At 46.8% G+C, this 16,062-nt stretch overlaps 1 protein-coding gene across 5 annotated transcripts in view; it reads right to left on the bottom strand.

The window, feature by feature from the left end:
* Window positions 1-16,062, bottom strand: part of APBA1 (amyloid beta precursor protein binding family A member 1) — a 194,866-nt gene that overhangs the window by 33,164 nt on the left and 145,640 nt on the right. For all 5 annotated transcript variants that reach the window (XM_084899503.1, XM_084899501.1, XM_084899505.1 and 2 more), the window contains exon 3: window positions 2,645-2,740. In XM_084899503.1, the coding sequence (XP_084755629.1) occupies window positions 2,645-2,740 (96 nt within the window). The remainder of the gene's footprint in view (window positions 1-2,644; window positions 2,741-16,062) is intronic.

The following is a 16,062-nucleotide window of genomic DNA, read 5'->3' as shown; positions in this document are numbered from 1 at the left end:
CAAATTTGCCTTGCTCATTATAGCTGATGAATAATCAAATACTGAGTATTCAGAAGTCTGATTAGCCATTTATTTTCTCAGATGGGGGCAGAGATGAGCATTAGTTAATCCTTCACATGCAGAAATTAATAAAACCAACATCCAAGAAGGCAAAGGCCAAACGCTCTGGGGTTTTCCAGGCCACACTAACCACGTGCAGAGCCTGGAGGCCTGACGACTGGATCATGGCAGGCGAGCCACCTTTCACGCCGTGTGCGACCTGCAAGCACTCTTCACCCCCAGGATGGCTGATTCTGGTGTTAGGAGCCCACAGGCACCCTGGGTTCAAATCCTGGCCCCACCAGCTGTGAGCCCTGGGGCCTCAGGTAAATTATCCAGCCTCTCCGCTTCCTTAACTAACACAAAGGACAACAACTCTTGCCTCACAGAGTAATTTTAAGGATTAAATGAGATACTATCTGTGATGGCTTGGCCTGGGACCTGAACACTATAAATGTCCATGCTGTTTTTATGATCATTGTGGCTGTCACTCTTTCCTTCCTGCCATTTGTTCTCTCCTCTCCGTGTGCTCTGAATAAAATATGAGGCAAAGCGATGGGATAAAGGGGCAGCAGAAACTGTGACCCCATTAGTCCTGTTCCTTTAGTCCTCAGGCCTTATGGGCTAAGGATCAAGACCAGAGGAGGACAAAGGATATTTCAAATCTAAATTCTAATGTTTGATTTATGTCAGGGGTGGAGCTGAAACCGGTTTGGCTCAGTGGATAGAGCATCAGCCTGCGGACTTAAAGGTCCCAGGTTCGATTCTGGTCAAGGGCTTGTACCTGGGTTGTGGGCACATCCCCAGTAGGAGGTGTGCAAGAGGCAGCTGATTGATGATTCTCTCTCACTGATGTTTCTAACTCTCTATCCCTCTCTCTTCCTCTCGGTTAAAAATCAATAAAATATATCAGGGGTGGGGAGCGTCCAGCCCGAGGGCCGTAGAAGGCCGGTGAAATCATTTGGGCCGGCCCTACCAGGGCATTAGGGGTGAGTTAATTAAGTGTCTGACCAAATACAGCAGGCTCATTTTTAAGTTGATAATTTTGTATGGCCCGTGAATGATGTTATAAATACCCAAATGGCCCCGGGCAGAAAAAAACCGGTTCCCCACCCCTGTTTGTATAAACAGATTAATAAAAAAACACACTTCTCCCCTGAATGAATATTTAATGGAAAACGTATATGTATTTGATGATACTTTAAAGGTAAATTTCAACTAAGGTTCCCTTCGGAAGTGACCTGCCACTCACGTTAAAATTTAACATAAAATTATAGCAAGAGGAGGGAAAGGGAAAGAATCCTTCGTCCTGTGGTGAGGCCGCCCTCATGCATCCCTTGGCAGGGACGAGGCGGCCTCTGTAGTCAGAGCCAGCGAGGCCCACACAGACTGTGCCGCAGGCCAGTGTCCACCTGACGCTGGCTGCCAAGGCGGTGGGGTGGCGGTGGCGCCCCTCAGGGAAAAGCACCTGCCCTTTTTAGCCCTAGGAACCTCAGCGGGAGCAAGCAGCATCTTCTTGCTTACATGTTCCCCACCAGAGCTCAGTTTGGCCTCCCTCAGGAGGCGACAGGATGATACAATTCATTGTCCAAAGGGACACTACAGGGCTGCAGTGTCCAGGAGCCCCTCGCCGCACGTGGCCGTGGAAGGCCACTGAAACGGAACAGTGGGCCTCAGGCCCGCTAGTCACGTGCCAAGGGCTTGCTAGTCACACGTGGCTGGTGACTCCCCCAGAGGACAGGACGAGTGGAGCCCTCCCGGGGCTGCCGCCGGGTCTCTGAACAGACTGCTTTCAGGAGTGAGAAGGGTGCTCACCAGTGAGCAGTGGGACAGCAGGTGTGAACTGCAACCACCGCGGCTAAACCAGGACAAGTGGTCACCCTGTCGCCAGGAAAGGTATTTCACTTGGGCCGGGAATCACTGGATATTTTTTAAAAAAATCAACCGATTGCCGAAACCAGTTTGGCTCAGTGGATAGAACGTCGGCCTGCAGACTAGAAGGTCCCAGGTTCGATTCCGGTCAAGGGCATGTACCTTTGTTGCGGGCACATCCCCAGTGCCGGGGTGTGTGTGTGTGTGTGTGTGTGTGTGTGGATGCAGGAGGCAGCTGATCAATGTCTTTCTCTCACTGTTGTTTCTAACTCTCTACCCTTCTCCCTTCCTCTCTGTAAAAAAAATCAATAAAATATATATATATTTTAAAAATCAACCCAATTCTTAAGCTACAGAGTAGCTGTCAGTCCACGGTCCCCGAGGCCCGTGCGCCACGAGGAAGGATGCTGCCAGAGACGCGTGGATGCCCAGCACTGTCCACTGGTGGGAACGTTCCAGTCTCCCTGGTCCAATACTGGTCACGTGTGGCCACTGAGCACCTGAACTATGGCTAGTGTGCCTGAGGAGCGAGTTTATTTCATTTCCCGACGAAAACAGACAGCCGTGGATGTCACCCCTTCCTCGCCCCATTCCACAGTGGAGAGAAGAAAACAATTTCTCCCCCGGATGCTTGGGGTCAGAAGCGCCGTGGGAGGCTGGGGAAGGAAGGCACAGGCCAGAATCGGGATGAGGATGAAGGGCCCGAGGCTTTTGGAAGGAAGTGGCTCCCTACCTCTTTGTTGGTGGAGCCTTCCGCGGGGTCGCCGGGATGAAGGGGTGTGCTGGAAGACTCTGCGCCCAGGGGCGAGGAGCTGCCCGGAGAGGGAGACTGGAAGAAGCAAGGGAACAACAGTGAGAACCGAGGGGCTGGGAGCCCGGCCTGCAGGGAGGGGCGGGGGAGACAGCGGAGCACAACCCCCCAGCATTCGGTGGGGAGAAAGCTCTGTATGTAACGGGCCTGGGTTGGCCCAGCTTCCCTTTAAATTCCTGCCGTGTTTTCAAAGGGAAGGGGCCCTTTGAGCTCAGCTCCCCGAGCCGCTTAAGGTAAGGTGACCAGACATCCCGCTTTGGGCGGGACAGTCCGGATTTTGGACAATTTGTCCCTCGTCCGGCGTTTTAAAAAAAAGTCCCGATTTTTGAAAAATCAGGACTTTTTTAAAACACCTCGGGACAAATTGTCCAAAATCGGGACTGTCCCACCAAAAGCGGGATGTCTGGTCACCTTACCTTAAGGCCAAGTGTTAACTAAATAGCAAGTTTTGAAAGTCAAACTTAAAGTTCTAGGTGAAAAAGGTAACAAATACACACATGTCTATGCTTTAAAATATTTTCTTACTGCAGGACAAAGATTTTGGGTACTAAATGTCAATTAAGATCACCTGCTCAAGAAGATTTGAGTTGGGGGGAAAAATTACAGCATGTATTTTTAAAGAGGTAGCTGGTGGATGGACTTTGATAATTAGAAACTGCACCACCTGTATTTTCCTAGTCGGTTCAGATATAATGTATTCTGACTTACACCACTGAAAATTCAGAGAAATTTCAGCATTTTCATGCCTATCCTTAGAAAAGTCCAAACGTTCTGTTAAGTGATATATTTAAAGCAATTCCACTTCTAGTATTTATCCGAAAGAATAAAAACAATAAGAATTCAAAAAGATATCTCTATCCCCATGCTCGCTGCCACACTGTTTATAGTAGCCCAGGTATGGCAGCAACTAAGTGTCCATAGACGAGTGGCTTGAGAAGATGTGATATATATACACATACATATATACATACACACACACAATGATATAATAGCCATAAAAAAGAAAGAAATAGCCCTGGCCGGTTTGGCTCAGTGACTAGAGCGTCGGCCTGTGGACTAAAGGGTCCTGGGTTCGATTCTAATCAAGGGCACATGCCTGGGTTGCCGGCTTGATCCCCAGTGGGGGGCGTGCAGGAGGCAGCCCCCACTGGGGATTGTGGTTCTCTCTCATTGTTGATGTTTCTATCTCTCTCCCCACCCCCAGCTTTCTCTCTGAAATCAATAAAAATAGAAAACTGTTTTAAAACGAATGAAATATTGGCATTTGTGACAAAACGAATATGCCTAGAGGATATGAGACTAAATGAAATGTCAGAGAAAGTCAAATACGACATGATTTCACTTATATATGAAGTCTGAAAAACAGAACAAATGGAACGAACAAAACAAAACAGAAACAAACTCACAGATAGAGAACAAACAGATGGCTGCCGGAGGGGAGGAAAGTAGGGTGACGGGTGGAAAAGGGAAAGGGGATTAAGAAATACAAACTTTCTGGCTATTGTAGATTGTGCTGCTATGAACATAGGGGTGCATATATCCTTTCTGATTGGTGTTTCTAGTTTCTTGGGATATATTCCTAGAAGTGGGATTACTGGGTCAAATGGGAGTTCCATTTTCAGTTTTTTGAGGAAACTCCACACTGTTCTCCACAGTGGTTGCACCAGTCTGCATTCCCACCAGCAGTGCACGAGGGTTCCTTTTTCTCCGAAACCTCGCCAACACTTGTCGTTTGTTGATTTGTTGATGTTGGCCATTCTGACAGGTGTGAGATGGTACCGCATTGTTGTTTTGATTTGCACCTCTCGGATAATTAGTGACTTTGAGCATGTTTTCATGTGCCTTTTGGCCTTCCTTCTGTCTTCTTTTGAAAATATTCTGTTTAGGTCCATTGCCCATTTTTTAATTGGATCATTCATCTTCCTTTTATTTAGTTGTATAAGCTGTCTGTAAATGTTGGAGATTAAACCTTTATCAGTGGTAATATTTGCAAATATGATCTCCCACACCGTGGGCTTTCTTGTTGTTTTATTGATGGTTTCTTTTGCTGTAAAAAAGCTTTTTATTTTGAAGTAGTCCCATTTGTTTATTTTCTCTTTAGCTTCCATTGCCCTAGGGGCAGTATCAGTGAAGAAGTTATTTTGGCATACGTCTGAGATTTTGCTACCTGTGGATGCTTCTAGTATTTTTATGGTTTCCCGTCTGATGTTTAAGTCCTGTATCCATTTTGAGTTTATCCTTGTGAATGGTGTAAGTTGGTGATCTAGTTTCATTCTTTTGCATGTTTGGAAACAGCCTAGGTGCCCGTCAGCAGATGATTGGATCCAAAAACTATGGTACATCTACACAATGGAATACTATGCTGCCATAAAGAAGAAGGAAATCTCATCATTTGCAGCAACCTGGATGGAATTGGAGAGCATCATGCTGAGTGAAATAAGCCAATCAACGAAAGAGAAACACCACATGACCTCACACATCGGTGGATGATAAAGATCTTTATAAACTGATGAACCAAGAGACAGATATAGAGAAAGTAAAGCAACAGGCAGACTGTCAAATTACAGTGGGGAGGGTAGGGATATCAGGGGGAGATAATAGATCAACCGAAGGACTTGTATAAATGCATATGAGTACAACCAATGGACATAAAACTATGGGGAGGGAGGGGATGTATGGGAGGGAGGGAGGGGGGCAATAAAAAAAAAAATCAAGAAAATATGTAAAAAAAAATTTAAAAAAAAAAAAAAAGAAAGAAAGAAATACAAACTTTCATTCCTAAAGTCAGTCCCTGGGATAGAGTGTAAGGCACAGGGAGTGTCGTCATTAACATCGTAAGAACTGTGTATGATTGCAGATGGTTACTAGACTTATGGTGGTGATCACTTAGGAAAGTACACAAATGTTGCACCGTTACGTTGGACACCGAAGCTAAGATAATATTCTATATCGACAATGATTCAAAAACGTAAAAAATCTTTAATGAGTAAAATAAGGCTTGAAAATAGAGTCAGGGAGTACGGCCCCCATCAGTGTGTGAATGCCTCAGAAGCATGAAGCTCCAGGCCAGTGCCTGACACACAGCACATGCTCCATACATGCATGCTGAGTAAACGACCAAAGCAAGCAAGCAGGAACGGGACTAACCCGGGCTCTGAAGTCCCTCCCTAGCCAGCCCCTGGCCTTTCTGCACGCTCCTGAAACCTTGGAAGAAGGGGATCTTCAGGTGAGCCACAAGATGCTTGTGGATTCTGTAGCGATGGTCCTCTGAGAGCAAGAATGCTCTGCTTCACAGTTCGTTGGTGATGTTTGATGGAGGACATAAAACGGAACCCACACGAGGATCTATCCTCCCAGGAACCATGGGGATGTGGACAGGGGAGGTAAGTCCCGGGAAAAGGAAGCAATGGCTGCGTAAATCTCATCTGATATCGTGGCACTGGCTCCCCCGGGGAGGCCGAGGCACAGAGAGCAGTAAAATACCGCTGTGTGAAAAGCGAGAATGTTCCATAAAACAGGGGTGCTGAGGAGGGAAGGGGGCACATTAAAAAGAGGGACCTCAGTGAGCAAGCAGTATGGGAAATCACAAAAAATACGAGATCTTTTCCCAAAAGTCTGAATTACAGGAAACACAGAGGCATCAAATGGGTTGAAAGAGGATGCGGTGAAATGCAGAATTCTTCACACTGAGAGGTTGTGTGGTCCCAGACTATGGCTACAAGGCCTGGATTTATTTCCCATGAGCCTGTGCTCCTGATTCTGAGCAGGGAGGTGAGGGTCACTGAATCTCTAAGACGTCCACGGGCAGGAAGCAGCCGCCGGGCAGTAAAGCCCAGGGTAACAGCAGACATAAAGCACGCCAGGCCCTGAGGCACGGGGTGCGAGGAAACAGCCTTGCGTGCCTTTAAGAAGGAACACGGCGTTTTTCACTCGGCGCCCAGGAGAGCTGGTGGGTACTTGCTGAGTTAGCTCTCTGTTTGGCCCTACTCAAAATTAATGTAGTAACGTCTTCATGAGAATTTAATGCCTTTAAAATTCCCCGATTTCTCAGGTTTGAAGGGCCTCCTTAGATATTTATGTGTCTCTATTTCCCCCTAAGCGCTTTCCTCTGCCACAAGGATTTTAAGGGTCTGGTCCCTGGGAAAGCTGGTGCAGCTGGTTTTTCTTTCATGACTTGGTTTGAGAGGCAGGGTGTCACCTTCATTAAAAACACAGCAACCCTCCCAGAGAGCCGCATCGTTCCTATCACGTTAACGGTTTTCTGCTGCAAATCTTCTACAAATGGGTTCTCTGCCACGTCGTGGCACTAGATCAGCGTTTTTCAACCGCTGTTCCACGGCACACTAGTGTGCCGCGAGATGTTGCCTGGTGTGCCGTAGGTGCAGACAAGACAAGAATTTTATAATTTTTCACTATTTTGTTTACTTAATATTTCATAATAAAGTAATTATAAAATACTTTCTTTGTGTTTATTTGATTCCTATTCAAGAGAATTACTTTATATATAGTCAATGTAGGCACAGAGTTAAATTTTTTAACATTTTCTAATGGTGGTGTGCCTCGTGATTTTTTTCATGAAACAAGTGTGCCTTTGCCCAAAAAAGGTTGAAAAACACTGCACTAGATCATCTCAGGGTGATGTGAGCGGACAGCACATCCAAACAGGGCGCTGGGGTGGGGGAGAGCAGATCAGAACCCACAGCACGGCTGAAAGACCAGCGCTGGGCACCCATCACAGCACCTGGAGGAGAGGCACAAAGGCACCCTCACTGAAGTTCTCACAGCACCCACACCCCTCAGACACTCACTGCTCCAGCCTACGGCACAGAGATGAGCTCATTCACGTCTCCTACTTACAAGGGCAGTTAATTACCTCCATCCAGAGAGTCCTCCCTCCTGCTCTCCTGTGTTCCAGGAGCAATTTAAAAGCACTCATCTCGCTGAAACTGTCCCACTCTGTTCACGGTGTGTTCTCTCCTGATGGCATGCACCGGGGGTTTGTAATGTGTGTCTCTTCCCGCGCCATCCCTCCCGCCTCCCCACACACCCGCCCATCCAGGGGTCTCATCCATTGTTGTAATCCAAGCACCTCGCCTCCGTCGCATAAACAGTAGGCGCTCAGCCAACATTTACAGAATAAACGACTTCCATGTAGTCTGCAGCCCTGCCATGTTTTCCGACTGGTACAGAATGCACATCAGCCACTACCCTTCCCTTCTTTGTAAATGGTCAATGGCAAGCCCTCTCCTGCGACAGCACCCCCATGCTGTTCTGTATAGCATGTTATTCTCCATTTTGAATGAGAGAAATACTCTTTGCCTGATTAGACCCTGACCTCAATGCCAGCATAGCTCTTCTGAAGCAGAAAGTGGGCCCGACACGAGAGGGGACCCCACCGAGGGGCAGCCTACGGCTCACCCCCCACTGCCGACAAAGCCACGGTGGACAGATGCTTTGGAGAGACACAGCCTCCATGGAGCCGGAACAAAGATGCTAGTATCAACGCAGCTCCAACGTCTGCTTGAAAAGCCCTTTGCCCCTTACCTCCAACCTCTGCCTCGCTGCTCTCAAAGGTGGAGAGAAAACCAGAAATTGGGTAATGCTCTTTCCTACCAAAGAATGTATTAGAGGATAATTTTAACCACTGAACTACGCTACAAAAGTAAACATGGTTACTACACGTTGCTCTGTCTGGAGCCTCAGGCCTTCTGGGTTACGTTATCGATATTCAATTTTAGGCAAATGGGGCCAGTTGTAAGAAGCAAACGTGGGCTCAGCAATTCACAAAGAAGTGTGCCACATGGACAACTCCAGGAGGTAGTGTTCAGAGACAACTCAACCGCTCCCTGTTTTAAGTAATGACAGGAGGCCTCCTGGAGCTCAGCTGCTTTCCTTCTGCAGATTGTGTGCCAGGGGATTCTCCACAACCATGGTCTACATTCACAGGGTCTCCCCAAGCTTAGCTCCTTCCCTTACGACTTGGGATTTTCTATGCCAGGACGAGAGATGGATAGTTCTTCCGTCAGAGGTAGCCTAAGGGTGTGAAGGCATCCAAAGGGAAAGGTGATTATTCATTTAAATTCTGACTGAACACCTCCTGGCGCCCAATCCTCTGTGACGGGGTGGTAGGCGTGAGACCAGCAGCTGAAGGAACTTTCAGGCTATCCTTAGTGGGGGAAGGGCATCACGCAAGTAACTGTTATTCACTTATTCCTTCCACAGGATTTCAGATCCTATCTGTGTTCCTAACACGGGGCGGGAAACAACCAGGGGTGGTCCTTTCCTCGACCCCTTCCAGGACAACGGGATGAGTCAGACACGGGAAGGCAGGGGGGTGGCACATGCTAGGATAGCAATCTGTCCATGGGGCTGGGAGGGAGCAATCCTGCAGGAGGGAATGGGTGTGTATCAGGCAACATTTCCTTCGAAAGGGAATGGTTTCAGCCGAATGCTGAAAACTGCAGTCTTCAAGAAGCAGGGTGGGACGGTACTGGAAACAGAAACAGGGAGGCAGGAGCACAGCTCTGCAGGGAAGTGAGAAAGGCGCTACAAAGCAGGGCAGGGACCAGGGACTGGAGCCCGCTTGGTGACAAGCAGCGCCCGCTCTGCCCAGAGGGTGTTTTCTGGGTGAGTCTTTGGCCTGAAGAAGCACAATCTGCTACTCCCCAGCTATTCCTGCTGCGTTGGAAGAGATAAAGGATTGAGGGACGGAGTGGTCCCTTTGAGGCTTTCCTCTCCCTGAATCCTAATTCACCCTTGGACATCTGCTGAAGAGAAGAGTGCAATCTGGAAAAGTCGATGGGATGATAATGAGAATTATCTCAAAAGGAGAGGCGGGGGTGCCCTGGCTCCTCCCACGTGGACAGTGTTCTTGTCAGGAAGACTGAAGGCCTGAGGCAGGACTGAGGTCAAAGCTGTGATCTAGAAAGGCGTGCAGAGAGCTTGGAAGCCTTTTGGAGGAATTCTAGTCAAAAGACACACACACAAAAAAATATGAGTTCTACAGGGCCCATTCATTTATTTCTTTGACACAGAAGTGCTGACAGCATCTAGGGAGCCCAGATCCCTGCCTGCGCCCCAGATCTCCTGGTCCAACAGAGGAGAAAGACCTAGAAACACGTGCAGGTTGTCCTCTGTAGTCACTGTCTGAGTTTTTGAGGAAAGCAGAAGTCACTAGAGCACAAAAACAGCTGCCACAGACCCAGCTGCTCACAATGTCAATGCCCATCGCCACAGTCCTCCTCCCCAAACACTGGCAACTACCTGGTGCATGTCTTCGTCAGCTGGTCTCTGTTGACTGTTGGGACCATCTGGCATTACAAGGCAAAACCAAAAATACTCCCCTAAACAGCACACTTATTGCAGAGAAGTGCAAATACTGCAAAAATAAATATAAAACAGAATCTGATAAAGCTGAAGAATGGTTCAGAGCAGTGACAGATAATCGAGGCGTTGGTTGCTGAGAACTGGGAAAAACAGTTATTACCTACCTCCTGGGGCTGACAGGAGGAATCGTTGGTGACAACATGCACATGGGATCAGCTCAGTGCCTGAGCACGTACCAAGCCCTCAACCAATATTCGGTAAGTGTTTTAAGGTTCCCAATGGTTACAACAATTATTTTACCCCTTTGGGAGAATGCTTACAAGGAAAATTCTCACCCATGGGGATGTTTTCTTTATCTCATCTTCTTGTTTCCTTTCTTATTAAAATTTTATTCATGGGTAAAATTAAAAAGCACACAAAAGGCTCTCTAAAAATCATACCACAAAGACTCTAAATTAAGTTATAAGTCCCCATACCCTTACTGGAATATTGGTAAGAGCAGCTCATCACTGGCTAAGACTGGACAATGACTGTAGGCAATTGCTGGCATGTCCACTGTCTGCCATTCGAGACAGCATTCTGGAATATGGGTGGTGAGAGTGATGCTGTTACGGTGATCCATTTACAAAAGAGAATCCTGTGCCTATGCATTGTCCTCGTGTTGACTTATAACATGGTGTATGGCTGCGACACACCAAGATTCTCCACAGAACCAGTTCCTGTACATGTTGGTCCCTTTTCTCCAAGGAAACTTAGTGACAAAACTTTCACTGCAATAAAGGCGAGGAGAAAATACTTCTTTAAAAATTACACCATTTTAACCAAGTCTATCTGGGACTACATGACTTGTAGTAATTTCACCTATGTGGTACGCAGAACCTGATAAGGGGCTTTGTTTTTTTGTTTATTTGTTTTTAGGTCACCAAACTGCCCCAACATACTAAATGAGACCTAAGGAACCAAGAACTCCGAACTTGCTTCACCAGTGTTATCAACTGCATGTTTGTGTCCCCTTCAGATTAGTAGGTTGAAACCCTAGCCCTCAATGGGATGGTGTTTGGAGTTGGGGCCTTGAAAGGTAACTGGAGTAAGAGGGTGGGGCTCTTGTGATAGGATTAGTGCCCTTAAAAGAAGAGACACAAGAGAGCTTGCTTCCCCTCTCTCTGCCATGTGAGGACACAGCAGGAAGATGGCCATCTGCAAACCAGGAAGAGTGTCCTCCCCCAGGGACCACACTGGACCCTGATCTCGGACCTCTCAGGCACCAGAACTGTAAGAAAGAAACTTCTGTTGTTTAAGCCATCCACTCTATAGTATCTTATTACAGCAGCCCAAACTGACAACCACGGACATCACATTCAGTACCTAATTACTCTCATCTTAAACACAGTTTTAACAGCTCTGAGCAAGGCATTCCTCCATTTAACAATGACGATGGTGGTTCTGATTTGCTTACAGAATAAATCGTAGGCTCTTTACCTTGGCACTAAAGACATTCCAGGGTGTGACCTTAGTTTCTTGACCATTTCCCCCCTCTAGTTCTTACTGTCTATCGTCAAGCCAATAGAACTGATGAAAAATTATGGATTTCTTCACCAGTTTCAATTTTCAGAAGCACAAACATATCTTGGAGCAAGGAAAAACCAATCATATATTTTTAATAATTCTAAGATGGAATAAAGTTAATTTAAAACAACTTAGATCAGTGAGGAAAACAATGCATATTTAATTGAGAAAAGGGATAAACTACTTCCTGTTCCCTGCACCCACCTGTGAGTTTCCGCTCAATGCCTGCGTTTACACTCCTTTGAACTCCACAGGCCCAGGAGCCTCCTAGAGCCTATTTCAAATGTTACCTCTTTCATGAAGTCGTCCCAATTCTCAAGTGAAAGCAAGCCATCTCCGATGAGAATTGCTTGTCTTTTATCTGTGCCATTCTTACGAAGCATCGTGTTTTCCTTTGTATTTTACAAAAATATAATATTTATAACATATTTTAATTACAAATATTGTAATAAGCACCATTAAAGGCAAGGGTTATGAATAATGTACGTGCTTTCTTCTCCAAGTGCTTTATGCAGGATTTCCCATAAAATATGCAACAGGAGTTCAATCAGCGTGCTGAAGACATGGGAGGATGCACGGCACCAATCCTTTTGCACTGCAGGAAAAGGAAACACAGAGCAGGCTTCTGGACAGAGAAGGTTCTGAGCACGTTGCCGTTATCTGCTCACTGGATATTTGTACCCACGTGCAGCTCAGAGTTCTCTTCACTGGTTTTTATTTTTATTTTATTTTAAATATATTTTATTGATTTTTTTTACAGAGAGGAAGGGAGAGAGTGAGTTAGAAACGCCAATGAGAGAGAAACATCAATCAGCTGCCTCCTGCACACACCCCACTGGGGATGTGCCCGCAACCAAGATACATGCCCTTGACCGGAATCGAACCTGGGACCTTTCAGTCTGCAGGCTGATGCTCTATCCACTGAGCCAAACTGGTTTTGGCTGGTTTTTATTTTTAATGTGAAAGTTCAATAACAGCATTATTTTATTTTATTTTTTTAGGTATTGATGCATTTTCATTTAAATTTTATATTGGTTTCAGGTGTGCAGCATAGTGGTTAAACAAGCATATACTTTACAATTCAGGGGTCCTCAAACTTTTTAAAGTGGGGGCCAGATCACGGTCCCTCAGAGAGCTGGAGGGCTGGACTATATGAACTACTAATTCCTACTGTAACACCTCGGCTGCGCTCACTGCCCAAAAAACCTGGCGGGCAGGATCAGACTCCTCTGCGGGCCGCATGTGGCCCGCGGGCCGTAGTTTGAAGACCCCTGCTTTACATAGTGGCCCACACCCTGATGTGTCCGGTACCCCAACTGGCACTGTACATGGTTATCACAACATTATTGATTATGTTCCCTGCACTCCACTTTAGAAACCAATGACTATTTTGTAACTACCAATTTGTCAATTTGTGCTTTTTTTTATTTAAGATTTTTGAATTGATTTTTAAAAACAGAGCAAGAGAGGAGAGAAAGAGGGAAACATTGATGTGAGAGTGGACATTGATCGGCTGCCTCCTGCACACCCCCTACCAGGGATCGAACCAGCAACCTTTCAATACACAGGATGACACCCAACCAACCGAGCCACACTGGCCAGGGCCCAATTTGTGCTTCTCAGTCCCTTCACCTCTTTCACCCAGATTCCAACCCCTCTCCCCTCTGGCAGTCCTTAGCTCTCTCTCTCTCTGTATCTATGAGTCTGTTTGAACTCTGCTTGTTTGTTTATTGTTCCTTAGATTCCACACATAGGTGAAGTCATGTGGTATTTTCTTTTTCGGATTGATTTATTTCACTGAACACAGCACCCTCTTGGTCCATGGTGACAGCATGGATCACTTCACTGGTTCCTGATCGTGGTCTGTCTCCCTCCTCTGGCAGACCCTGCTTACAAATCATGCATCCGCCTGTGATTGCAACGTACTGCAGACGTAGCCGGAACAGGTGTTCTGAAAGGTGGCATTTCATACGGACTGTAGTTCGGTTCCTTCCTGCCTACCATTCTGGCTCTATTCCCTTCTACACAGGGCAGGTGAGTCAGCAAGGCCAGCCCATGGCACACGCTTTCGTCCTTCTGGGAACTTCCATTTCAGGGAACACACAGGGCTTCTCTAGTTCCCGTGTCTTCAGATAGTGTTTCCACTGTGAGTATTGGGTTATCCAGCTTTATCCCTTTTCTCAATTAAATATGCATTGTTTTTCTCACTGATCTACGTTGTTTTTAAATTAGCTTTAGTCCATCTTAGAATTATTAAAAATATATGATTGGTTTTTTTCCTTGTTCCAAGATATGTTTGTGCTTCTGAGAATTGAAACTGGTGAAGAAATCCATAATTTTTCATCCTCAGTTCAAACTATATTATCAATGCACATTTGTATTTCCTGAAGGTTGTGAGCACAGGCATTCTAGGGGCATAATTATGTCATTAAAATGATAATGGCCTGGGCCTAATGAACTGTTTTATATACACATTCATAATGAATTCAATTAATATCAACAGAATATTTTGAGGCCACTGTCAGTTAAAATGTGCTAGCTATTTCCATTCTCTCCTTCCTATAGGGAGAGTGGTCCCGTTCCCAGACCCATGTCCCATATGCCCATTGAAGGGCTGTCAGGTGAAGACCTGGGCCACTGTGAGTCTCACAGAGAGCCTTGCACTGCAACAATGTCCTCAAATAGATGGTGCTTTCCCTGTTGGGGTACCACACAAATAATCCACTTTATAACCATCGCAGGGGCTCCTGGCTTCTGAAGCCATGTTCTCAGAGGCAAAACCAAACAAAACTGGCCAGCTAACGATGAACCAGAGCCATCACTGTAAAGCAAGGTAGCTTACCATTTGATAAAGCTGATTCTATAAACAGAGGTTATCTTGTCCCCTTTGAAACAGCCTCACAGTATTTTTTTTAAAATATATTTTATTGATTTTACACAGAGAGGAATTGAGAGGGACAGAGAGTTAGAAACGTTGATGAGAGAGAAACATTGACCAGCTGCCTCTTGCACACCCCCTACTGGGGATGTGCCCGCAACCAAGGTACATGCCCTTGCCCGGAATCAAACCCGGGACCTTTCAGTCCGCAGGCCGACGCTCTATCCACTGAGCCAAACCGGTCCCGGCTGCCTCACAGTATTTATTTGGAATGCCTCACAACTCAGGATGAACAAATGAGGGAGCCTGTTATTCATTTCCCCCTCTAAGCCCACTCAGTTCCTGATGGTCTGCCTGCACGTTCATTCCCGGGCCACCTGACCTGAGACCAAAGGAAAGGCCCACGTCACTTAGTGTGTATTAAGAGATGCAAACGATGTGCTGTCATAACGCATCACCAGCTAATTAAGGACAACCAAGGAGGGCCTTTCTGTGTGCCAGGCACTGTACCAGGTACATTATGCCCAACACCTCATTCACTAACAAAGCAGTTCCTAGTGTGCAAGGCACTGATCTCCATGCATTTTCATTAGCCTCATGGAAGCAAAAGACACAACACAGAGCTACAGTGCCCAGAGTCAGTCATCTATTAGAACACGGAGAGGAACCACCCAACGCTGACAGGGAAAGCAAACGTACAGCATCTTTCTAAGTGATCAGACACCTTCCCCCTCTGCAGGTTATCAGGGACTTCCAGGCAACAGGCAAACCTGATTACGTTTCTCCGGTCCTGGACACTGCCCACTCTCCTGATCTATTCCTGCTCTGTCCATGTACTGCTACTACTGAGAGAAACAGAGAGAACTGGTGAAGAAATCCAGAATTTTTCATCCTCAGGACTAGGAGGAAAAAAGCAAAGCAATAAACATCATTCCGAAGCCTGAGGATCCACCTACCTCATCTTCGTAACACTCAAGCTGGTACATCCAAAAATTCTCCATCTTCACGGGTGCTTTTTGGGCAGCGGGGACAGCTCCGGTGCATCCACTTGGGAGCTGAGACCGACTCCTGACCTCAGTGCCAGTCGGGTGGATTGTTTCCAGTGGTGTTAGATGCCCCCGTCAATAATGCAGCTTGTAACAGGAGCCGTGACCACCTCCCGGGGTGTCTGACCCACGCACGTGAACCCCTCCCCGCCCAAGCGGCGCGGGCAGGCATGCGTTACTGGTCGAGCATCATCACCTGATGTTTCTCTGGAGGGGCTGGCCCACCCCTTCTGGCAGCGACACCTACTATTTCTGGGGGAAGTAAAATAGGTTCCAAGGTGCTACCAGAAACTTTCACACACTTTAAACTTGTGAAGTTGATAGGACTTGCGAAAAAAAAAGCACCCCGCTCCTGTGGAAGGAAGGGGCGGGAGCTGAGAAAAAGCATCTCTCCGAACATGCGTTAGAATGCACCTGGGGATTCTAAGGGAACACTGTGGCCACCCAGGGCCTGGGCTTCCGGGGACGTGGGATGCCGGGAGTAGCCTCTCACTGCCTCTTCCTGTGTGCCGAGTGCCTTCAGC

Source organism: Pipistrellus hanaki (assembly GCF_964339955.1).
Source record: "Pipistrellus hanaki genome assembly, chromosome: 11".
Lineage (NCBI taxonomy): Eukaryota > Metazoa > Chordata > Mammalia > Chiroptera > Vespertilionidae > Pipistrellus > Pipistrellus hanaki.
Note: the sequence above shows the minus strand (reverse complement) of the source record. Positions and strands in the feature narration are given on the sequence as shown.